Genomic DNA, 24,750 nt, shown 5'->3' with positions numbered 1-24,750 from the left:
GGGAGCATGATACTCCAATGTCAAGGAAACTGCTGTTTAATCTATATTGATTCCTGTCAGCTATTTCCAAGCATCTGCACCAATACATCTCCTCTGAAGAAAGTGTGTAATCTGAAGCAAATGCCATATTTGGAAGGGGCTGCACGTGACAGACTGTGGTGATGTTCTTACCCTGAACTGTTTTCAATTTCTAGTTACACACTTCAGGTTTTTCTTCTTGCAGAATATGGAACATGGGTCTGCTAGCATGGTCTATCCTACACAGGTGGAAAGCAGTGTTTTGTACCCTTCCTGACTCTGCTCTTATGCAATATGTTGTTGAAACGTAAAGAGAAAATACGAAAAGGGAGGCTGCACGCTTATATGGACAGTCAGCTAGGGAACTGACATTTCTGTCTCCTTCTTTGTTGCCTGCACTGTCTGTACAAAAAGAATATGTAAGCCAAGTTGAGATACTTTTGCTCATTCCAGATTCAGATCACTGTGTCCCATGCCCAGAAGATCAACATCCAAACAGCAACCAAGACCACTGTTTCCCCAAGAAGACCCACTTCCTTTCCTATCAGGAGACACTGGGGTTCACTTTAGCTTCTCTGGCTCTTTTCCTCTCTCTGACTACATCTGTAGTGTTGGCCACCTTCATTCTACACCGTGACACACCCATCGTCAAAGCCAACAACCGAGACCTCACCTATGTCCTCCTTCTTTCTCTCCTGCTCTGTTTCTTCAGCTGCTTTCTGTTCATCGGTCGCCCCACGAAGGTCACGTGTCTTCTACGTCAAACTGCTTTTGGCATCATTTTCTCCGTTGCCATTTCTTCTGTGCTTGCAAAAACTGTCACAGTGGTTCTGGCCTTCATGGCCAGCAAGCCAGGAAACATGGCCAGAAAACTCTTGGGGAGACAACTAACAAACTCCATTGTCCTGGCCTGTCCCCTCATCCAAGCTATTATCTGTGCTTTCTGGCTGGTGACCTCTCCCCCATTCCCAGTCTTGGACTTCCATTCTCTGGCTGGAGAAATCATCGTCGAATGTAATGAAGGCTCAGTCACTATGTTTTACACTGTCCTGGGTTACATGGGTTTTCTGACTGTCGCCAGCTTCATGGTGGCTTTCCTAGCCAGAAAACTGCCTGACACCTTCAACGAAGCCAAGTTTATCACCTTCAGCATGCTGGTGCTTTGCAGTGTTTGGGTCTCCTTTGTGCCCACCTACCTGAGCACTAAGGGGAAGTCCATGGTGGATGTGGAGGTCTTCTCCATCTTGGCCTCTGGGGCTGGTCTCCTGGCTTGCATCTTCCTCCCCAAATGCTACATTATAGTGCTGAGGCCCAGTCTCAACTGCAAAGATCATGTAATCAGGAGAAGGACTTAGGGTGTCTATCACTTTGAAACATGCCCTGCTACTCTAGTTTCCTGTCAAGTACATGTGTAAGAAGGCCAATAACATTATTAAATGTGCTGAGTTATTCCTTAAGCTACAAGATCGTTTCCACACTGGGCTTTTGCTCTTTCCCAATCAACTGGAAGTGGACTTAAAGGTTGTCTGTATGGCATTATATTGCTCCTAGATATCTTTCAACCATATATTTTTTTAAAAAAATCTAGGGATGGCGGAGAATTTCTCCCCGAAACTTCGGGGGGCCGAGTGCCAACGTGTTCGGCCCCCCGAACAAGTTTTGGGGAGAAATCCTCCGCCCCCCGCACACCCCCCGGGACGGGACTTACCTTTTGCAAATGTCCCTCCCGGTGCCTGGTCCGGCCGGCAGTTCAGCGGGTGTTCGAGCGAGGTGGGAGCGGCTGCCGCCGCCACATTTGTAATGAAAGAAAAAAAAAACAAAACACGCCCCCTGATAGGCTACGTGACGATTCACGTAACCTATCACGGCTAGATTTGCAAAGTCAGCCGTGATAGGCTACGTCAATCGTAACGTAGCCTATCACAGGTGACTTTAAAAAAAAAAAAAAAGAGTGTACGGATAATGGCAGCCCCCATAGGGAGCCGCCATTCCCGTTCCTTATTTGGTGGCTGTAGTCTACATAAATGTTTACGTAGACTACTGCGAAAATAAGGGCAACGCTTAAGGAACGTGAATGGCGGCTCCCTATGGGGGACGCCATTCGCGTATGCGCTTTTTTTTTTTTTAAAGTCACCTGTGATAGGCTACGTGACGATTCACGTAGCCTATCACGGCTGACTTTGCAGATCTAGCCGTGATAGGCTACGTGAATCATCACGTAGCCTATCAGGGGGCGTTTTTTTTTACTTTCGCGTTCGCGGCCTGGCGAGGCGAGGCGCCTCCTCCCCGGCCTGAATTTCGGCCGGGCGAGACGGGAAGCCTCCCCCCCGGCCTGAATTTCAGCCGGGCGAGGCGGGAAGCCTCCCCCCCGGCCTGAACTTCGCGGGGGGAGCAGCAAAGCACCTCCCCCCCACCGCGAATGGCCTTCGACGACAGGTAAGTGACTTTCGTCCACCCCTAAAAAAATCATGCCATCACACTATCAGGAATTAGTGTTACATATCATGCATTATAGGTACAACAGGAAGTTGCAGTATGGTTCAGGATTAGGCTTACTTCGGAGATACTCTAAATTGTACGGATCTGACTTCCACTATAAGGAGAACATTCTTCTCTCCTCCATGCCATTCTCCGTTCTGTTCACTGGATTGGTCTTGGGGAGGATAGGTTTCATTTCATTTTATTGGCCACTGTTGAGGCATTTCAAACTTGCGTTCCTTCAAATAGGAAACACGGCCAGATATAAATGCAATGCTAAATGAAAATTAATAAAATAAATTGTGTTCATGTTTCAGTACTTCTGCAAACCTGTTTCCTTCCAGAATGCTCATAATTCTCTCTTGTTTCTCAGGAGCCTCATTGTGGCTTGGTTGTTGTTGGCACTTGCCCCCTGAGCTCACTTTTAGAGGGAGTGATACTAGCAGCAAGAACACATTATGGTCAATGTCAGCGACACCCATATTTACAGAGCTGGAATGTAAAATGTATGAATATGCTGTTGTGGAAAAATGGAAAGTTAGGGTGAGAGAGGAGACAACAGTAACAGATTCCTTCAAAATCAGGGACCTTTTATTGAACATTGGAAAAATAACAATGCACCTCTTCGTTATAGCAGGCCCGGTTGTGGCTCCTGTTAGATAAGGTGTCAGGGACAAAACAGGGTCCCGTAATGTGGAATGGAAATCAGGCAGGTGCGTTGTTCTAAGCTTTATAAAATCTCAAAGATTTCACCATCCTTCCTGAAATTTGCAGATGCCAGAAAGACATGCTTGTTTTACATCACCGGAAATTTTCAGGGAGATTGGTTAAATATTGCTGGAGAAAGGCAGTTAACAGTAAAAAGAAGGAAAAACTCAGTCATGCAAGAGTGTTCCTCAAAGTCTGTGTTGGCTCCCTTTGGTGCCCATCATTTGTGAACAGAAGTATAGTCTCCTTATTTTAGAGACTGATGTTTTCCTCACCCTTTCCACTGTCGTTGATGGAATTGATTTTTTAAATGCCATGTCCTTATTTTAAAAATATTTTTTATTTGCATAATGCAAGTCTGTGGGTGTCTCATCATGTGGACCACGGAATGTGCAGGTGTGGTGGGCAGGGGAATCACTGCCATGTGGACTAGAGGCCCAAGCAGCAGCAGAGGTTTAGTGGTGCGTTTCTGGGACCTCTGTGTGTGTGTGAACATGGTCAAGCAGCACAATTGTTAAGAGGAAAAGGGTTACAACAGAAATTACAATGCACTTTCCAGAGGTTGTATTTTTGCCAGAGACACATCTAACTAAGAAATATAAGGCAGTATTCAAACACCCATATTTTGGACACCAATTTACTGCCTCAGGCTCTAGCTGCCAAATTGGAGCTGAAGTTAACCCAGCAGTCTCCGGTCAGTGACAGGGGTGGAGGTGGGGGAGAGCAGCCTGCGTTCGGTTCATTGTGTGAGAGAGAGCTGGTTAGAGTTGGTTACGAAAGAAGATGGCGCATGAGTAGCGGCGTCCATTTTGGGTGCTGCCGTTTGTTTTAATTCGTCAATTAATTTCGTCATTTTTGTCACCTCACTTGACATCTCACTCAACAGTTTCAACACCTCACTAGACTCTCAAATTATGGAGTTTGTATTGGAAAAGTTACACTTGGGGTTTACTTAGAGGTACCCCACCCTGCTTACAGGTTGGATCCTCACTGCAGCTTGGGTGATCCCTCAACCATTTGGAAAAGGAAAGTGCTCTTGTGTTTCCTCACAACAGCACGGAGAAGAGAAGAGAACCTCATATGAATGAATGGATGACGTTACTGACTAAGTCTTCTGACATTGTCATAGTATCAACACATCACTGCATGCGATTTGTATTTTTGCAAAGAGAGGCTGATTCTCCCCTGCAGTCAGAGAATGTGACTAACTAAGCCCAACTCGGGCTCAACGAGAGGGGATTAAAAGCTTTACATTGGATATTGTACTCTCAATTTTTATCATTGTGTGAAAGGAATCTCCTAGTGGTGTTTGAGGTGGACTGGGAAAAATAATTTTATTCCGAGCTTTTAGATGCTGATTTTTAGTTTTTCTTTTGTTTTCAATTTTTACTCATTATTGATATTGATAATTGTCTTAATATTTTAGAAACATTGTTTTCCAGCTAGTTGTATCATTTTACAATTCTAACTTGACAGATAACTTGTCTTATTTTTAAATGAGAAATTCTAAATGAATCAGTCAACCTGGAGATCATGATCTCTTGCCCACCTCCAAACAGAGTAAGATTGTGAGTTCTTTTTCACCACTGGAGAATCAGCTTCAAACGTTAGTTGTTCGTCAAGATCTGCCTTCTGCTAGGCACTCTCCACGTCTCCAAGTCATTCAGTTGACATTCAAGACCAGGAGACCTTTCGGTCCTCCAAGGAGCTGGTTACTTTGAAGTTGTCTACTGGTTTTTCTTAGGGATAGCAGAGAATTCCGCCACGGATCATGGTGAGGCCGAATGCCAGTGCGTTTGGCCCCCTGAACTCCGTGGTGGAACGGCCTGCCCCTCCACCCACCCGCGGATCCCCCCCGGGACGAGACTTATCCGGGAGGATCTTCCGGGTGGTGGCGGCTTTGGTGGCGGCAGCGGCTGCAGCCGCTGGTCTTCCGACCGGCTGCCACCACCACCATTTCTAGTCTTGTAACCCCCCCCCCAAAAAAAATGACGTGATAGGCTACGGAAAGATTTACGTAGCCTATCATAGCTGGATTTAAAAACAAAAAACCGCGTACGCAAATGGCGGCGGCTATGGCCGCCGCCATTTGTGTTCCTTATTTTTGGCCGTCTTAGTCTACGTAAATATTTATGTAGACTATGATGGTGAAAATAAAGGGGAACGCAAATTGCATAGTGGGCGCTATTTGCGTCCCTTTTTGATTCGCCGTTTTAGCCTACGTAAATATTTACATAGGCTAAAATGGTGAATCAAAAAGGGACGCAAATAGAGCCCGCTACGCAATTTGCGTTCCCCTTCATTTTCACCATCATAGTCTACATAAATATTTACGTAGACTAAGACGGCCAAAAATAAGGAACGCAAATGGCGGCGGCCGTAGCCGCAGCCATTTGCATATGCGGGTTTCCCCCCCCCCCAGCCCTCCACGGCCAGAAATCTGGCTGCAGATGGCTCTGGCAGAGCTGCTGCGGAGCACAGCCAGCTGTGGAGGATTCCGCAGGGGAGGAACGGAGCGCTTCCCACCCGTCGAGAATTCCGGGGGGAGGGACAGAACGCCTCCCCTCCCACCATCAACATAATCTGTGGAAAGGTAAGTGACTTTTGTACATCCCTAGTTTTGCTCCAAAAAACCTCTCAGCCCTCTGCTTGGTTGCTACCAAAGCAAAGACCTGAAGACTGGCAGGCTTTAGGTATTTAAATTTAAATGAATCTTGTTCTCCTGAAACAAATGCTATCCACCGACGTAGCACAGCATTAATGAAGGCTGACGTGGATTTAGGTGCTCAGGACTGGGTAGTGAACCCCTTGTCAGTAGGTCCTAACACTAGGCAGCTACCAGCAGCAATTAACATACGGCCCCCCAAAGAGTATATTTAAAAAGGAAGATCCATTGTATGGGCTCCAATGGGGCACTTGCCTCCTCTACTGATAGAGTAGAGTTGATGTCTCCAATATAAGGCTGTTCTGTAAATCTGTGCTTTTTTATAGGATGACGATGCATTGTGAATTGGCAAATTGATCCTTTTTTGAGGAGCTTTCTCTCAGGGATTGTGAAGGATTCCTGGTTTCACCCCAGCAACCCAGCAAGATAGACCAGGCCAAATATGGCCACCAGATTCCCCTGAATTAACCCAGGAGCTCCCTTCCAGGCCAATAGGCTCTGTAGTCAGCACTGAAGTTATTCAGGACACAACACACCAACTGGATGTTGGGTAAAAATATATTAGGGAGAAGGAACAAAGACGAAGGAAGAGGGAGAGGTGGTCGGTTGTCCAAGAAATTACAAGCAAGGTACAAAACTCTAAGCAACACCAGAAATGCCAAACACCAAGGCACACATCTCAAGAGCAAAACAGGAAAGCGAGCTGGGCTATCCTACACATACGAAAGTATGGGCCTCCCAGGATCACCATTGACCAGCAGCTAGGGATGTCAGAGAATTCTGCCACGGATCTTGGTAAGCCCTAATGCCAGTGCATTCGGCCCCCCGAAATCCATGCTGGAATGAAGCCCCTGCCCCCCCAACCCACAAAAGGCAGGCGAGACAGAGCTCCCACCCCACGAAAGGTGCGCGAAACGGAGCACTTACCTGCTGCCATCTGTGCTGACTTGCGAATGGCGGCCACCCTGCGGCTGCCATTCGCTTCTTCATCAAAGCTGTGATAGGCTATGTAAATACTTACGTAGCCTATCACGGCAGGGGGGGAAAACCTCCAGAGTACGCAAATGGTGGTAGCTGCCGCCATTTGCATATACTGGGGTCCCCCCCGTGATAGGCTACATAAATACTTACGTAGCCTATCACGGCCTGCGCAGGCACGCAAATGGCGTCCCTGCGTTAGCTGTGATAGGCTACGTAAGTATTTACGTAGCGTATCACAGCTGAAGAGGAGGAATTGAATGGCGGCTGCAGGACAGCCACCATTCGCAAAGCAGCGTGGATGGGAGCAGGAAAGTGCTTCATTTCGCCCGCCTTTCGTGGGGTGGGGGCAGCAGGGACTTCTTCCCGTGCCCCTTTCGTGGGGTTGGGGGGCCGAGGGCTTCGTTCTGTGATGGAGTTCGGTGGGCTGAATGCACTGGCATTCGGCCTCACCGAGATCCGTGGCGGAATTCTCTGACATCCCTAGCTGTGGACGAGTGGGCACGTCTGCCATGAGGCGACACATGGAGGTGCATCATGAGCTTCCTGTGCCCAAAGATAGCAATGGGAAGTCCCTGCCACATCCAAAAAGAATATTACCGCCTTCTTTGCGTCATCTTCCAAAGACCTCACGCAAAGTGGTCCGGGTGAGAAGGGCACAGAAGGCAACTTAGCTAAGAGTCTGGCATCAATTGAGAAATGCCTCATGCTGACACAGAAATTCCCTTCTGACAGTGTCCAGGCACGAAGGTTGAATCACGACCTGACAGAGCTCATTGCTCAATGTATGCTTCCCTTCTCCCTGGTGGAAGACGAGGTCTTCCTGCGCTTCATGAAGAGGTTGTGCCCTCGGTGGGATGTCCCCTCTCGTCACTACATTAGTGGCATAGCCATTCCAGCCCTGGCTCCTGAAATCAGAGGGGCGCTCCAACAGGATTTGAAATGTGCAGTTGGAGGAAGTGTACATTTAACGAGTGACACATGGACAAGTAACCAAACAAAGTCTTATCTGTGTGTCACTGCGCAATGGGTATCCGTCAGCACGAGCAGCCGATTGACTCGGAGAACCGCGACATTGTCCCTCACAATGCTCTCAGGGACACACACAGCAGAGAACATCAGCAGTAGCATCACTGGTGTTGTTCAGTCCTGGTTGGCCCCTTAAATCTAACAGTGGGCTGTGTGTTGTTGTTTATCCGGTCAGTCGCTTCCGACTCTTCGTGACTTCATGTACCAGCCCACGCCAGAGCTTCCTGTCGGCTGTCGCCACCCCCAGCTCCCCCAAGCTCGAGTCCATCACCTCCAGAATATCATCCATCCATCTTGCCCTTGGTCGGCACCTCTTCCTTTGGCCTTCGACTTTCCCTAGCATCAGCATCTTCTCCAGGGTATTCTGTCTTCTCATGATGTGGCCAAAGTACTTCAGTTTTGCCTTTCGTATCATTCCCTCAAGTGAGCAGTCTGGCTTTATTTCCTGGAGTATGGACTGGTTTGATCTTCTTGCAGTCCAAGGCACTCTCAGAAGTTTCCTCCAGCACCACAGTTCAAAAGCATCTATCTTCCTTCGCTCAGCCTTCCTTATGGTCCAGCTCTCGCAGCCATAGGTTACTACGGGGAAGACCATTGCTTTAACTATACGGACCTTTATTGTCAGTGTGATATCTCTGCTCTTCACTATTTTATCAAGATTTGTCATTGCTCTCCTCCCAAGAAGTAAATGTCTTCTGATTTCCTGGCTGCAGTCAGCATCTGCAGTAATCTTTGCGCCTAGAAAGACAAAGTCTGTCACTGCCTCCACGTTTTCTCCCTCTATTTGCCAGTTATCAATCAAGTTGGTTGCCATAATCTTGGTTTTTTTGAGGTTTAACTGTAACCCAGCTTTTGCACTTTCTTCTCTCACCTTTGTCATGAGGTTCCTCAGCTCCTCCTTGCTTTCAGCCATCAAAGTGGTATCATCTGCATATCGGAGATTGTTAATGTTTCTTCCAGCGATTTTAACTCCAGCTTTGGCTTCATCAAGCCCAGCACGTCACATGATGTGTTCTGCATACAGGTTGAATATGTAGGGTGAGAGTATACAACCCTGCCGTACTCTTTTCCCAATCTTAAACCAGTCCGTTGTTCTGTGGTCTGTTCTTACCGTTGCTACTTGGTCATTATACAGATTCCTCAGAAGGCAGACAAGATGAGCAAGAGGCTAAAGGTCAGTCAAACAGAGGCGATGAAACCCAGGCCTACAAGAAGAAGAAGAGAAGAGTGGTAGTAGTGGGAGACTCCTTGCTGCGTGGGATCGAGACCCAAGTATGTCGCGAAGACCCGTGGACTCGCCAGGTATGTTGTCTCCCGGGAGGACAGATTAGAGACGTGACTGAAAGGTTGCCTGCACTCATAAAGCCCACTGACAGGTATCCCTTTCTTCTCATCCATGTGGGAACAAATGATACCGCCAAGCGGAGCTACGAAGAGATCACGACAGACTTTGAAGCTTTGGGAAGGAAACTCAAGAACTTTGGGGCCCAGATAGTTTTCTCATCCATCCTTCCAGTAGTTAGAAGAGGGATAGAAAGGGAACGAAAAATACTCCGGGTGAATGACTGGCTATGAAGGTGGTGCCGACGAGAGAGATTTGGATTCTGGGACCACGGGCTATACTTCCTGGAAGATGGGCTGTTGGCTAGGGATGGGTTGCACCTCACAAAGGCTGGGAAGAATGTGTTTGGCCACAGCATGAAGAACTTCATCAGGAGGGCTTTAAACTGAATCCTACGGGGAAGGGAGATGTAATGTTGGGGGTAACAATGGACGTAGGCGCATGTACTGCAACGGAGAGAACAGCGCTGATAGCGCCCAATAATAGTCTTCAGACACAGGTAGGAAGAAAGCCAGACTATGAAGCACATGGTCTTCGATGTCTATATACTAATGCCCAGAGTATGGGAAACAAACAGAACGAACTTGAACTCTTAATACAGGAGGGAAATTATGACTTGATAGGTATAACTGAGACTTGGTGGGATGACTCTCATGACTGGAATACAGCAGTTGAAGGATATAACTTGTTCAAAAAGAACAGGAGGAACAGAAAGGGAGGCGGGGTTGCACTGTATGTGAAAAATACATATCTCTGCACAGAAATACAGGAGGAGGAGCTTGGTAGCCCCATCGAGAGCATCTGGGTTGAAATAAATGGAGCAAAGAATAAAAGGAACCTGGTGGTCGGAGTCTACTACCGGCCACCCAATCAAGGAGAAGACAAGGATGAAACTTTTGAAAAGCAAATAGCCAATGTTTTAAGGAAGCATGATGTAGTAGTAATGGGGGACTTCAATTTCCCCGATATTTGTTGGGAGACAAATTCTGCAAAACATGGCCCCTCCAGGAAATTCCTGACTTGTGTGGCGGATAACTTCCTCCTACAGAAAGTAGAGGAAGGAACTAGAGGATCGGCTATCCTTGACTTGATCCTAACCAACAGAGATGACTTAGTGGATAAAGTAGCAGTTACAGGAACTCTGGGGGAAAGCGACCATGTTGTACTTGAGTTCTTGGTTCTAAGGGAAGCAAAAGCCGAGTGTACTCAAACGCGTACCCTGGATTTTAGGAAAGCTGATTTTAATAAACTCAGAACAATGATCAGTAAGGTCCCATGGCAAGCAATGCTAGCGAGAAAAGGAGTCCAAGATGGGTGGGAACTTTTAAAAAAGGAAATTCTCAAGGCACAATCACAAACAATTCCAACAAGAAGAAAAGGTGGAAGACAACAGAAGAAGCCAATGTGGCTTCACAAAAAGCTTAGGGATGACCTGAAAACAAAAAAGGACACATATAGGAAGTGGAAAGAAGGCCAAGTAACAAAGGAAGAGTACAGGCAGGTAGCACAGAATTGCAGGGATGGCGTCAGGAAGGCTAAAGCGGAGAACGAGGTGAGGTTAGCGAGGGATGCTAAAAACAACAAAAAGGCTTTCTTCAGCTACGTGCATAGTAAAAGGCAGAGGAAAGAAATGGTTGTTCAGCTATTAAATAAGGATGGCAAAATGATAACAGAGGACAAAGAAAAGGCAGAGGTGCTCAATTCCTACTTTGGCTCAGTCTTCTCCCAAAAGAGGGTCTATGACCCCCCTGGCAAAGGCGAAGTACAGGCTGAAGGGGCAGGATTGCAGCTTGAGATCGACAGGCATATGGTCAAGGAACACCTCATTACTTTGAATGAGTTCAAATCTCCAGGGCCAGATGAACTGCATCCTAGAGTCATAAAGGAACTGGCAGAAGAACTCTCAGAACCGCTGTCTATTCTCTTTGAGAAATCATGGAGGATGGGGGAAGTGCCAGATGACTGGAGGAGGGCTAACGTTGTCCCTATCTTCAAAAAGGGTAAAAAGGAGGAACCTGGGAACTACAGACCAGTCAGTCTGACATCAATCCCTGGGAAAATTCTGGAGCAGATCATAAAGCAATCCATCTGGAAGCACCTTGACAACAATGCCGTGATTACTCGAAGCCAACATGGATTTGTCAAAAACAAGTCCTGCCAGACAAATCTGATCTCATTTTTTGATCAAGTCACCTCCCTTGTAGACCGTGGGTATGCTGTAGACATCATATACCTCGACTTCAGCAAAGCTTTCGACAAAGTGCCCCATGATATCCTGATGAGCAAACTAGCTCAAAGTGGGCTAGATGAAACAACGATCCGGTGGATCCACAGTTGGCTACAGAATCGGACTCAAAGAGTGCTTATCAATGGGACCTTCTCAAGCTGGGGAGAGGTAACGAGTGGGGTACCGCAGGGCTCAGTCCTGGGCCCAGTGCTCTTCAATATTTTTATTAATGACTTGGAGGAGGAGGTGCAGGGAATGCTGATCAAATTTGCAGATGACACAAAATTGGGAGGGATAGCTAATACTTTGGAAGACAGAAACAAAATTCAAAGTGATCTGGATAGACTGGAGTGCTGGGCAGAAAACAACAGAATGGCATTTAATAGGGATAAATGCCAAGTTCTGCACCTAGGAAAAAGAAACCAAATGCACAGTTACAAGATGGGGGATACGTGGCTCAACCACACTACGAGCTAGAAGGATCTTGGAATTGTCGTCGATCACAAGCTGAATATGAGCCAACAATGTGATGTGGCTGCAAAAAAGGCAAATGCTATTTTGGGCTGCATTCATAGAAGCATCGCTTCCAAATCCCGGGAAGTACTAGTTCCCCTCTACTCAGCACTGGTTAGGCCTCATCTGGAGTACTGTGTCCAGTTCTGGGCACCACACTTTAAGAAGGATGCAGACAAGCTGGAGAGGGTTCAAAGGAGGGCAACAAAGATGATCAGGGGACTGGAAACAAAGCCCTATGAAGAGAGACTGAAAGAACTGGGCATGTTTAGCCTTGAGAAGAGAAGACTGAGGGGAGATATGATAGCACTCTTCAAGTACTTGAAAGGTTGTCACAGAGAAGAAGGCCAGGATCTCTTCTTGATCATCCCAGAGTGCAGGACACGGAATAATGGGCTCAAGTTACAGGAAGCCAGATTCCGACTGAACATCAGGAAAAACTTCCTGAGTGTCAGAGCAATACGGCAATGGAACCAATTACCTGGGGAGGTGGTGGGCTCTCCCACACTGGAGGCCTTCAAGACGAGGCTGGACAGCCATTTGTCAGGGATGCTCTGATTTGGATTCCTGCATTGAGCAGGGGGTTGGACTCGATGGCCTTGTAGGCCCCTTCCAACCCTACTATTCTATGATTCTATGATTCTATGTATCCCCAAACCACCAAGAACTTGCCACAGTTTGTGATGATCCACACAGTCAAAGGCTTTAGAATAGTCAATAAAACAGAAATAGATGTTTTTCTGAAACTCCCTGGCTTTCTCCATTCACCAGCGGATATTGGCAATTTGGTCTCTAGTTCCTCTGCCTTTTCTAAACCCAGCTTGTACATCTGGCAATTCTCGTTCCATGAATTGCTGGAGTCTACCTTGCAAGATCTGGAGCATTACCTTACTGGCATGTGAAATAAGTGCCACTTCGTCCCACGCACCCTTCGTGGGTTGGGGGGCAGAGGCTTCGTTCCGCGACAGATTTCGGGGGGCCAAATGCACTGGCATCCAGCCTCACTGAGATCCTTCATGGAATTCTCTGACATCCCTAACATCTGTACGATGGGGAAGCCAGCCAGTCACTATCTCTTCTCCTAGCCCACCTTGCAGGGTCATTGGGAAGCCAGAATAAAGGGGAAGTGGGGGGGGACCCAGTCGAGGGGAAGCCTCCTGTGGCAGCACCATGAGGACCCAAGCAGATGCATCTGGAAGGGGGGCTCCCTCCACCGTCAAGGTCACGAGAAGGGCTTCCAAAGTCCCTCCTGCTGCGGAATCCAAAGGATCCACCAATCAGCCTTCTGTCCTGATTTTTCCATGCAGCCATGAAAAAGGACAGAGCAGAGGGATGCGCTAGGAGAGATGCCCGTATACAGGGCCAGTCCAACTTCCGGAAAGGATCTGGGATCCAAAGGACCGGTTTGTAGTGGGATGAACTGCCAGGTGTGAAGAGAGCTGACACCTCCGTGCCTTCACCTGTTACAGGTCATTCTGCACTAACTGCGCCACCAAGAGCTCCCCCGTCTCTCCATTTTAAGCTGGAAAATCCTCCTCCTTGGGGCAGAAGAACGTGAGGGGGGCCGGTCCCCTTTTTAAAAGATCCAAGCAAAACAGAGAAGGGGGGCTTCCAGATTAGGCTTTCCTTGTGCTGTCATCCTGCCTCAGTCCCTGAATTTTTACAGGGGGTCCAGACATCGTTGTCTTTATCTTGCAACCCCCCAGTATTTTCCCACTGCTCCTTCGAGGCAGATCCATTCAGGAGAGGCGGAAGAGCAGCGCTAGGCCTTCGGCCTCTCAGCGCTGAGGCCTCTTCTGCAGGTGAATGAGCGTGTTTCACTGGCCTACCGTAATCCCCCTCAGAGTCTCTCTCAGAACGGTTTCTCCTCAGACAGGAGACTGGCTCTCTCCTCCAGTCTCTCCTTCCCCCTGGCCCTGAGGGGGCCCATCTCAGAGTCTGTCACTAATATACTCTATATCTGTATGCTTTGCTTGACAAACTCCCTTGATGGTTCTTTACTGGCTATTTTCCCCACAGCTGAAAGAATTTAAATGGAAAGTGGAGCTCCAAATTGGCTGCATGCTGTTTCTTGTGGGCCAGTAACTTGAACAGGCAGCTGAAGTAGACAAAAGAAAACTTGAGTAATGAACTTGACAATCTTTTAACAGGGAGGGAAAAGATCAGTCCCGAGACAGCAATATGTTATCTGAACGATCATATATACACTGTCAAAAGAAACTAGCAGATGGACTTTTCAGCTAACAGAGAAACTTCCATCTGGCCTGCAAGAGAAACAAACATGCATTTAAGCTTAGACTCACAGCTCACATACTATGGTGGCGCCAAGCATCACTGAGCATGACTCTGCCACACCCAGCTCCTCCCTTTCCCCAGTCACCTATCTGGGCTAATGAACTTTGGCACAAGCTCGGACTCCATCTTGGATTTAGGTCCTCAGCTCCACACAGGCCCAAGGCCGGACCATGACAACTCAAGTCCAATCTCAGAGCCTGTCTGCCCCACAGAGAAGCAATTGAAACTTTTCCCTCCTTCCTCCACTGTGCAAAGGGAGCTCAGTGCTGTGGGGCTGTGGCTATTTTGCCACTCTGGAATTGTGGAAATGACAGTAATTTCTGATGAACCCCCATGGATTTCCACCCACCCAACAAAAAACAACGAAATCCAGGAGAAAACATGCTTCATATAAAGATGTCCTGGGCCCTTCCATGTGGGGTGGGGCAGTGTCTGATGACTTCAGGGCTGATCATTTCTGGCTACGCTCGAATTCCCCTGCTGGGGCCTGTATATTCAGCTCTTCTTCAGGGTCTGTCTGGTCGCTGACGTAGGAGGGAAGGTCTCTCTGTGCCGCTGATGATTTCGCTGCTGCTGCTCTGGATGGTGCCTCAGGCCACCCAAAGGATGCTGAGGACCACCTGCCTCTTGACCAGGCCTAAGGAACTGCAAGCCTATCACAGCCCTGGAGACCTCATTGTCGGTGGGAATTTACCGGTTGGCATGAATAATTATGAAGAGACTCAGGACTTTCGTGGTTTAGCACCACCAGAACTCCGCCCTTCTGCTTTGTAAGTGTCCACAAGAGGGATCTGGGACAGATGTTTGCCTGCTTTGCTTGCAGGTTAGAGGGCTCCTTCCAGGCTGATCCTAATTTGGCGTCAACCTGTAATGAGAAGCAGAGACCTGGGGGTTCTTCTCCGGCTGCATGGCAACATAGGAAGCTGCAGTATACCGAGTCAGACCCTTGGTCCATCCAGCCCGGAGTCGTCAGCACTGGCTGGCAGCAGCAGCTCTCCAGGGTTTCAGTCAGGGAGCTTTCCTGACTTTTCTGGAGAACCCGGGCATTGAACCTGGGACCTTCCGCATGTAAAGGATGCAAAGCTTGTGCTGTGTCGCACTGAGCTATGTATGGTCCCATTCTAAGCCGGAGCACGATTCCTCTCTCCCTTTCTGGCAAGATGGATGGTGTGATGGTAGTGACACAGAAACCCTGGGGAATATAATTTCCAGAGACTGTGGGAGCCAAGCTCTGCTGTTGCATCTACTGCTGCAAGGCGAAATATGTGGAAAGGGGTGTGTGTGTGTGTGTGTGTGTGTGTGTGTTTAAGGCAGAGAAGGGGCAATTGGAAGCTGGGATTTGTGCATTCAACCAATAGTTTGGGAGGGCACTTTATACTTTGTTTCACCAACACTGAAGTCGCTGGATTGTGTCCTCCTTGTAACTGAATTAGGAATAAATAATTTTCATGGCCTTGAGCCAGAAGCTGGCTTTTCAGTCTCCTCCTCTGAATAGAGCTGAGGGTGGGGGTGACCTGGGGAGGGTTGGCCATCATATCTCCGCTTCCTTGTGAACTGCGAGAACAGGTGACCTGCCCCTAGAGGCTGCTTGGTGCAAGGAGGGTAGGCAGAGCGAAAGAATGGTTGTGGTTCATGTGAAGAGTTTCATAATGACCAAGAAATGCCTACCCTTCCACCCCCCGCAGACTTCATGTAAGACAGGGGTGGGGAAGGTTGATTTCTGGGTGAGCTGAAGTAGATGAGCAAACATTTCAGACTCGCAGTTGGGTAATCATAGCAGCAACAAATGTCTCCCTCCCACCTTATACTATATTATATCTTCACTCACCTCCCATCATAACTCCCATCACTGCAGGATATTCAAGCACTACCAGCAAGTCCTGGCCTTGGCGTTCACCATGAAGGAGATCCACAAGGACACCTATCTCCTCCCCAACCACACCCTTGGCTTTCGCATCTATGACCACAGCAACATTGCAAGATGGATCCACTTGAACAGCCTGTCTCTGCTCTCCACATGGGGGCAAATGTCTCCTAATTATAAATGTGACAAGCAAGATGAGCTGCTCTCTGTTATTGGGGGTCTCGATTCCAAATCCTCAAGGGAGATTGCTTCCTTAATGGGCACCTACAAGATCCCACAGGTGAGGGATTCATTTGGGGAGAGATGTGGGGGATCTGCAGACCTCAGGAACTCTGAGATGTAGAGGCCAATCTCTGAAGCCATTTCCTGCCATGCAGTGGGTGGTATTGTGCCTTGATTGTGGATGGTAAGAGCAGGAGGCCTTCTGACCTCAGCTAATCTGCCTCGTGATAAACTCGGTTGTAGCCAGGAGTCTCAGATGGCTATTGTTTGACTAGTCAGTTGAAAGCAAATAAATTCACCGGGCCTAGATGGTATCCATGCTAGAGTTCTCAAAGAATTGAAATATGAAATTGCTCATTTTCTAGCCAAAGTATGCAACATGTCCCTAAGATCAGCCTCTGTACCAGAGGACTGGACGATGGCCAATGTAACACCAATTTTTAAAACAGGATCCAGGGGCAATCTGGGAAATCTCAGGCCAGTTAGCTTAAGGTTTATTCTGGGTAAATTGGTTGAAAGCATTATGAAAGATAAAATTAGCAAGCCTCTAGTAGGACAAGCCCTGCTAGAAAAGAATCAGCATGGCTTCTGCAAAGGTAAGTCCTGTCTCAGTAACCTTTTATTTATTTTATTATTGCTTTTATATACCGCCTTTTTTCCTCTTGCAAGGCACCCAAGGTGGCTTACATTATCCTCCTCCTCTCCATTTTATCCTCACAACAACAACCCTGTGAAGTAGGTTGGGCTGAGAGTGTGTGACTGGCCCAAAGTCACCCAGTGAGCTTCCATGGCCGAGTGGGGACTAGAACCCGGATGTCCCAGCTCCCAGTCCAACACCCTTGCCACTACACCACACTGACTCTGGGGTTCTTTGAGAGTTTCAATTGACGTGTAGACAAGAGTGACCCATTAGACATTGTCTGCATGTACTTCCAAAAGGCTTTTGACAAAGTCCCTCATCAAAGTCTCCTGAGCAAACTTAGCGGTCATGGAAGAAGAGGACGGCTCTTCTTATGGATCAGTAACTCGTTTAATAACAGGAAGCAAAGAACAGGAGTAAATGGTGAATTCTGCCAATGGAGGGATGTAAATAGTGGGGTCCCACAAGGTTCTGTACTGGGACCAATGCTCTTTGACATGTTCATAAATGGTCTGGAATGAGTAGTGTGCAGTGCAGTGTATATCCCTGCTGATGACAGCAAATTAATATTATTTAGGGTAGTTAAAACAAAGAGGGATTGTGAAGAGTTTGAAAAGGATCTCTCCAAACTGAGAGAATGGGCATCCAAATGGCAAATGAGGTTCAATGTGAGCAAATGCAAAGTGATGCACACTGGGACAAAAGATCCCAACTTCAAGAATAACCTGATGGGATCTGAGCTAGTGGTGACTGAACATGGAAACAGTTTTGGGGTTGTGGTGGACAGCTTGATGAAAGTGTGTCAGCCCAGTGTGTGGCCGCTGTAAAACAGGCAAACTCCATGTTTGACATATTTGGACAAGGAATTGAGAATAAAACTGCCAATAAAGGATATTGTAGAGCTGGGAAAAGAGCAGAAAAGGGCAACTAAGATGATCAAGGGGCTGGAGCATCTCTCCCTGTCCCCCATGAGGGAAGGATATAACAGCTGGGATTGTTTAGCTTGGAAAAAAGGAGGGTAAGGGGAGACATAATAGAGGTGTACAAAATTCTGCATGGTGTGGAGAATGTGGATAGGGAGCTATTTTTCTGCCTCTCTCAAAATATTAGAACCTGGGGTCATCCCATGAAGCTGATTGGTTGGAGACTCAGGACAGAGAAAAGGAAGACCTTTTCGCAGAGTGCATAGTGAAACTATGGAATTCGCTACCACAACATGTAGTGATGGCCACCAACTTGGATGGCTTTAAAAGGGGGTTAGATGAATTCCTGGAGGAAAAGGCTCTCAATGGCTCATAGTCCTGATGGCTATGTGCTACGTCCAGAACCAGAGGCAGTATGCCTAAGTAGACCTGTTGCTGGGAAACATGGGCAGGACGATGCTGTTGCACTTCTATCCTCCTGGAGGCTTCCGGTTGACAGCTAGTTGGCCACTGTGGGAAAGGAATGGTGGGCTTGATGGACCCTTGGTGTGATGCAGCATGGCTCTTCTTCTGTACGTGTGTTCTTGAACAAGGTGACACAAGACTCCTTCTTGATTTTGCTGCAGTCGGTTGATGCACTTAATTAATTCCTCCAGTGATTGTGGGAACCTGAACCCACCATAATATAACATTTGTCAGTGTTGTATGTATTGGGACACATTTCCATACAAAAGAGCTTCTGTTTCAGCCACACATCTTGGGATGGAAACGGAAAGTGTTCCGAGTAGAGGAACTTATGGGGTTTCTGATTAAGACCCACTATCATTATGTCACATTTTCCATTTCATGTGTCCTAATGGATTTTGACAGACAATGGAACTGTTTGACCAAAGTGTCCTATTGGACAGGGACCCTAAATCCCCACCACACTGACAAAGAGTCCTTTTGCTTCAGTATAGTGACATGGGCCTCTTCAGGACAATGGCAAGAAACTGTGCCAAGGTTACCTCCAGGGCAGCCCTGACTTTTGGGTTGATATCCTCAGTGGGGGGGGGAACCTTAAAGAGAGCTTCATTTCATATTAGATGTCCATGTTTCAAATGGATGGCTTCCTTCTTGATAGCACTTCATGGATCTGAAGCTGGCTGTAGCAGTCCATGGAAGATTATTCCATTAAAAATGTGTCAGTCTTTAAAGGAGCACAAAATTCACTGCTCTAGACTCACAAGAAAATCCTTCTTTCAGCTCGGTTATGGTTTGGCTGACCCTGTTCAGGGAGAAAAAACAGAATTTCCTTCTTTCTACCAGATTGATACTAACGAACTTGCTCAATATGTGGGCCTTGTCCGGCTGCTCCTGCATTTCCATTGGAACTGGATTGGGCTGGTTGCCTTAACTGAGGAGAGAGGTGAAAATTTCATCCAGACCCTGACACCAATGCTCAAGCAGAAGGACATCTGTGTGGCCTTCACTGACATGTTCGAACCAACAAGCCCTCTCCTTTTACAGCAAGCATATCTTGGATCTATTCCTAGTGCTTGGTTTGAACCCCAAGTGATTATTGCCTTTGGGGACACCAACGTTGTACTCATATTAAGAGCGTTCTTGACTATTCATGAAGAAAAGACCAAAACCCCCTTTAGGAAGGTCTGGATCATGACAGCCCATCGGGAAACTTCTGCGGAAAGACAAAATTTATACAAGGCCAAAGGTTTCCATGGCGCTTTGCACTTCAGAGTCCACAGGAAGGATGTGCCAGAATTCACACATTTTCTCTGGGCCTTAAATCCACACCGACCACAAGGAGATGTCTTTCTCCAACAATGGTGGAGACTCACCTTTAACTGTGACTTTCTGAAACCAGGAGAAATCTCTCCGTGGGGATGGAGGAACTGCACTGGGGAGGAGAAGGTAGGGGACCTGCAGAGCCATATCCTTGCAGTGACCATGTCCAGTTACAGCTACAGTATCTACAATGCTGTCTATTCCATTGCACACACGTTACATGGTGTGTCCTCCTCTGGATCCAAACATGCATTGAGAGGGGGAGGCAAGAGGCTGCTGAATCTTCAGCCATGGCAGGTAACGTCCTCGTTGAGAGTTGACAATCTTATAATAGGTTCCTTGGTGGTTTCTCCGTGGTCTGATCCTGGAAGCAAAGGTTGAGCCTAGGAGAAGGGTTGTTTGTCCAATCTAAAGGGCCCAATAGAGACATTCCCCATAGATATTCTTTCATGGCCATCATTTCCCTTAAAGAGCACTAGGAAGTGAATAAAAAGCAGTAGAGACCAATGGTGCTTCTGTGATAATCATGTATTTAAAACTGTGGCTACTGAGGAGGATGAATCAAGCACACTGTCACGCCAAATACACAGTATTCGTCTCCCCACCCCTCATCTCCAGGAGCAAAAAACAGTCAGCTTCTCCGCCCCCCTGCCCCATGTTCATTCTTGCCAGGCAGCATGAGGACATCTCAGGTGTTGTTAAACTTGATGGCACCACCTACTTCTTCTGGTACACACACAAAGATAGGAACATGGCTTGTAGCAAGTAGACCCAAAGATAAATGGGCAAACCACTGGCCAAGCATATTTGAGCAATTGCCCAATGAAGCCATCTGAATGCACCTTCAGTGTTCATCAAAACAATAGAGTAAAGAAAAGAAGAAGTCTCTAACTTGATGGCAGTCACAGATTGTCAGAAGACACCAGAACTCACTCAGCATTACCCTGTTTATAATTCTCTCCTCTATTTCAGATTCTTGCCTCTTTGAGGAATGTCCGGTTCAACAACAGTGCTGGAGATGAAGTCTCTTTCTTTAAAAAGGGAGAGAGATACGATATTGTGAATGTGATTTTCTTCCCAAATGAATCTTTAGCTCACACCAAAGTTGGACAGGTGGATCTGGAAGCTCCGCCTGACCAAGACTTCACCATTCACGCTGATGCAATCATGTGGGCTACAGAGGTGGGTTTGAAGTGAATGTCATGGGGGCCATAAAGAATGCTGCAGTTCTATGGCTTGAGAACGGAAGGTGTCTTTCTAGATGAGACCAAAGGACTATTGAGTGCATAAAGGGGTCCTGGTGGGATGCAAATACGCCATTTGTGTCCCTGTTTTTTCACACAATAGGCTACGTAAGATTAACATAGCCTATCACATCAAATAGCAGGGACGCAAATGGTGTAGCGGACCCCTCACTGGGGTCTGTGGAGGATTTCTCCAGCATCCCTAGAGAGGCAGAGAAAGGGTCTGATGCAGTAGGAGGCAGCTTGATGTTTTTGCATCTGTATGAGCATGTATATCTCCATCAGCTTCCATCCATTACGATGATTCTAAGGAACTTGCAGAATTCCAGAAAAGATTCAGACTTTCTAAACTGGTGATACTATCCATTGTGTATTGGGAAACTTTGTTGAGTAACTCTGTCCTATTTTGGTGCAACATCCATTGCGTGTAAAACCTCAACTATTTCTGTCTCCCCTTTTAGGTGCCTCCCTCTGCGAGGTGTGTGGAACGATGCTCTCCAGGGCACCAGAGAAAAGTTCCAGAGGGGAAGCCGGTTTGCTGCTACAGATGTGATCGTTGCCCAGAAGGGACGATTTCTAACCAGACAGGTAGCTCAAGCATTGAGAACCATGTTCAATTGCAGAGCATACCGGGGTTAGCATGGGAAGATCATGTGCAAGGAGAAGACATGGCCATTTAACCTATGAACAGTTTCTCCATAAAAAACATTGGGGATTGCATAACTCGGTGGTTTCCTGTTTTGCAAACTATTCACAATTTCCTGAAGAAACCTTCAGCTTAAATAATAAAGAATAATATCCTGAAATACTTGCCTTGGCTCACCTTTCCATGCATAGTGTTTTAAACACCATGTTTCCAATCTCGGTAGTTTGGGCATTAAACATGAAGCTTAACGGTGATTAGTTGTTGTAGCAATGGGAGCATGATACTCCAATGTCAAGGAAACTGCTGTTTAATCTATATTGATTCCTGTCAGCTATTTCCAAGCCTCTGCACCAATACATCTCCTCTGAAGAGAGTGTGTCATCTGAAGCAAATGCCATATTTGGAAGGCTCTGCACGTGACAGGCTGTGGTGATGTTCTTACCCTTAACAGTTTTCAATTTCTAGTTACACACTTCAGGTTTTTCTTCTTGCAGAATATGGAACATGGGTCTGCTAGCATGGGCTATCCTACACAGGTGGAAAGCAGTGTTGTGTACCCTTCCTGACTCTGCTGTTATGCAATATGTTGTTGAAACCGAAAGAGAAAATACGAAAAGGGAGGCTGCACGCTTATATGGACAGTCAGCTAGGGAACTGACATTTCCATCTCCTTCTTTGTGGCCTGCACTGTCTGTACAAAAAGAACATGTATGCCATGTTTGAGATACTTTTGCTCATTCCAGATGCAGATCACTGTGATCCATGCCCAGAAGATCAACATCCAAACAGCAACCAAGACCACTGTTTCCCCAAGAAGACCCACTTCCTTTCCTATCAGGAGACACTGGGGTTCATTTTAGCTTCTCTGGCTCTTTTCCTCTCTCTGATTGCATCTGTAGTGTTGGCCACCTTCATTCTGCACCGTGACACACCCATCGTCAAAGCCAACAACCGAGACCTCACCTATGTCCTCCTTCTTTCTCTCCTGCTCTGTTTCTTCAGTTGCTTTCTGTTCATCGGTCGCCCCACGAAGGTCACATGTCTTCTACGTCAAACTGCTTTTGGCATCATTTTTTCCATTGCCATTTCTTCTGTGCTTGCAAAAACTGTCACAGTGGTTCTGGCCTTCATGGCCACCAAGCCAGGAAACATGGCCAGAAAACTCTTGGGAAGACAACTACCAAACTCCATTGTCCTGGCCTATCCCCTCATCCAAGCTATTATCTGTGCTTTCTGGCTGGTGACCTCTCCCCCATTCCCAGTCTTGGACTTCCATTCCCTGGCTGGAGAAATCATTGTCGAATGTAATGAAGGCTCAGTCACTATGTTTTACACTGTCCTGGGTTACATGGGTTTTCTGGCTGTCGTCAGCTTCATGGTGGCTTTCCTAGCCAGAAAACTGCCTGACACCTTCAACGAAGCCAAGTTTATCACCTTCAGCATGCTGGTGTTTTGCAGTGTTTGGGTCTCCTTTGTGCCCACCTACCTGAGCACCAAGGGAAAGTTCATGGTGGCTGTGGAGGTCTTCTCCATCTTGGCTTCTGGGGCTGGTCTCCTGGCTTGCATCTTCCTCCCCAAATGCTACATTATACTGTTGAGGCCCAGTCTTAACTGTAAAGATCATCTAATCAAGAGAAGGACTTAGGGTGTCTATCACTTTGAAACATGCCCTGCTACTCTAGTTTCCTGTCAAGTACATGTGTAAGAAGGCCAATAACATTGTTGAAAGTGCTGAGTTATTCCTTAAGCTACAGGATCGTTTCCACACTGGGCTTTTGCTCTTTCCCAGTCAACTGGAAGTGGACTTAAAGGTTGTCTGTATGGCATTATATTGCTCCTGGATATCTTTCAACCATTTAATTTTTTAAAAAAATCATGCCATCACACTATCAGGAATTCGTGTTACATATCATGCATTATAGGTACAACAGGGAGTTGCAGTATGGTTCAGGATTAGGCTTACTTTGGAGATACTCTAAATTGTATGGATCTGACTTCCACTATAAGGAGAACATTCTTCTCTCCTCCATGCCATTCTCTGTTCTGGTCACTGGATTGGTCTTGGGGAGGATAGGTTTCATTTCATTTTATTGGCCACTGTTGAGACCTTTGAAACTTGAGTTCCTTCAAAGAGGAAACATGGCAGGATATAAATTTAATACTAAATGAAAATGAATAAAATAAATTGTGTTCATGTTTCAGTACTTCTCCAAACCTGTTTCCTTCCAGAATGCTCATACTTCTCCCTTGTTTCTCAGAAGCCCCATTGTGGCTTGGTTGTTGTTGGCACTTGCCCCCTGAGCTCACTTTTCAAGGGAGTGATTCTAGCAGCAAGAATACATCATGGTCAGTCATGAAGAATGTCAGCAACACACATATTTGTAGAGCTGGAATGTAAAATGTATGAATATGCTTTTGTGGAAAAATGGAAAATTAGGGTGAGGGAGGAGACAACAGTAACAGATTCCTTCAAAATTAGGGACCTTTAATTGAATAGTAGAAAAATAACAATGCACTTCTCTATTATGTGGATCCTGTTAGATAACGCGTCAATAAAATCAGGGTCCCGTAAGGTAGAATGGAAAGCAGGCAGGTGGGTTGTTGTAAGCTTTATAAAATTGAAAAGATTTCACCAACCTTCCTGAAATGTGCGGGTGCCAGAAAGGCATGTTTGTTTTACATCACCGGAAATTTCAGGGAGATTGGTGAAATACTAAGGGAGAAAGGGCAGTTACCAGAAAAAAGAAGAAAAAACTAAGTCATGCAAGAATGTTCCTCAAAGCATGTGTTGGCTCCCTTTGGTGCCCATCATTTGTGAACAAAACTATGTGCTCCTTATTTTAAAGACTGATGTTTTCCTATTCCTTTCTACTGTAGTTGATGGAACTGATTTTTAAAAATGCAATTTCCTTATTTTAAAAATATTTTTTATTTGCATAATGCAAGTCTGTGGGTGTCTCATAATGTGGACCTTGGAATGTGCAGGTGTGGTGGGCAGGGGAATCACTGACCCGTGGAGGAAAAGCAAAAGCACAGCAGATTCTAAGTGGTGCATTTCTGTGATCTCTCTCTGTGTGTGAATGTGGTCAAGTGCCACAGTTGTTAAGAGGAAAAGGGTTACAACAGAAATTACAAAGCACTCTCCAGAGGTCGTATTTTTGCCAGAGATACAT

General features: G+C 46.7%; 3 protein-coding genes across 3 annotated transcripts; all 3 read left to right on the top strand.

The window, feature by feature from the left end:
* Positions 1 to 363: 363 nt before the first annotated feature.
* LOC146340968 (vomeronasal type-2 receptor 26-like) lies at positions 364 to 1,373 on the top strand. Its single transcript, XM_084807294.1, has 2 exons — positions 364 to 370; positions 472 to 1,373. The coding sequence occupies exons 1-2, from the start codon at positions 364 to 366 to the stop codon at positions 1,371 to 1,373; spliced, it is 909 nt and encodes a 302-aa protein (XP_084663420.1).
* Positions 1,374 to 2,262: 889 nt separating this feature from the next.
* Positions 2,263 to 21,734, top strand: LOC146340967 (vomeronasal type-2 receptor 26-like). Its single transcript, XM_084804545.1, has 5 exons — positions 2,263 to 2,454; positions 16,109 to 16,397; positions 19,148 to 19,984; positions 20,660 to 20,869; positions 21,393 to 21,734. Exons 1-5 carry the CDS (start codon positions 2,438 to 2,440, stop codon positions 21,609 to 21,611), a joined length of 1,572 nt encoding a protein of 523 aa, XP_084660671.1. The 5' UTR covers positions 2,263 to 2,437; the 3' UTR covers positions 21,612 to 21,734.
* Positions 21,735 to 22,283: 549 nt separating this feature from the next.
* On the top strand, positions 22,284 to 23,222 carry LOC146340966 (vomeronasal type-2 receptor 26-like). Its single transcript, XM_084807293.1, has one exon. The coding sequence runs from the start codon at positions 22,284 to 22,286 to the stop codon at positions 23,220 to 23,222; it is 939 nt and encodes a 312-aa protein (XP_084663419.1).
* The last annotated feature ends 1,528 nt before the right edge of the window (positions 23,223 to 24,750 follow it).

This window comes from Heloderma suspectum, chromosome 6 (assembly GCF_057233095.1).
Source record: "Heloderma suspectum isolate Gila_16-S chromosome 6, 16-S_ref, whole genome shotgun sequence".
Classification (NCBI taxonomy): domain Eukaryota; kingdom Metazoa; phylum Chordata; class Lepidosauria; order Squamata; family Helodermatidae; genus Heloderma; species Heloderma suspectum.
The sequence above is the reverse complement of the archived record's forward strand: the minus strand, read 5'-3'. Positions and strand labels throughout refer to the sequence as shown.

Excerpts from the sequence above, each read along its gene's own strand:
- LOC146340967 (XM_084804545.1), top strand. Across the intron at positions 16,398-19,147 it reads GCACCTACAAGATCCCACAG|CTCGGTTATGGTTTGGCTGA; the intron begins GTGAGGGATTCA and ends TCCTTCTTTCAG. Across the intron at positions 20,870-21,392 it reads CAATCATGTGGGCTACAGAG|GTGCCTCCCTCTGCGAGGTG; the intron begins GTGGGTTTGAAG and ends CTCCCCTTTTAG.
- LOC146340966 (XM_084807293.1), top strand. The coding sequence starts at position 22,284 with ATGTATGCCATGTTTGAGATACTTTTGCTCATTCCAGATGCAGATCAC.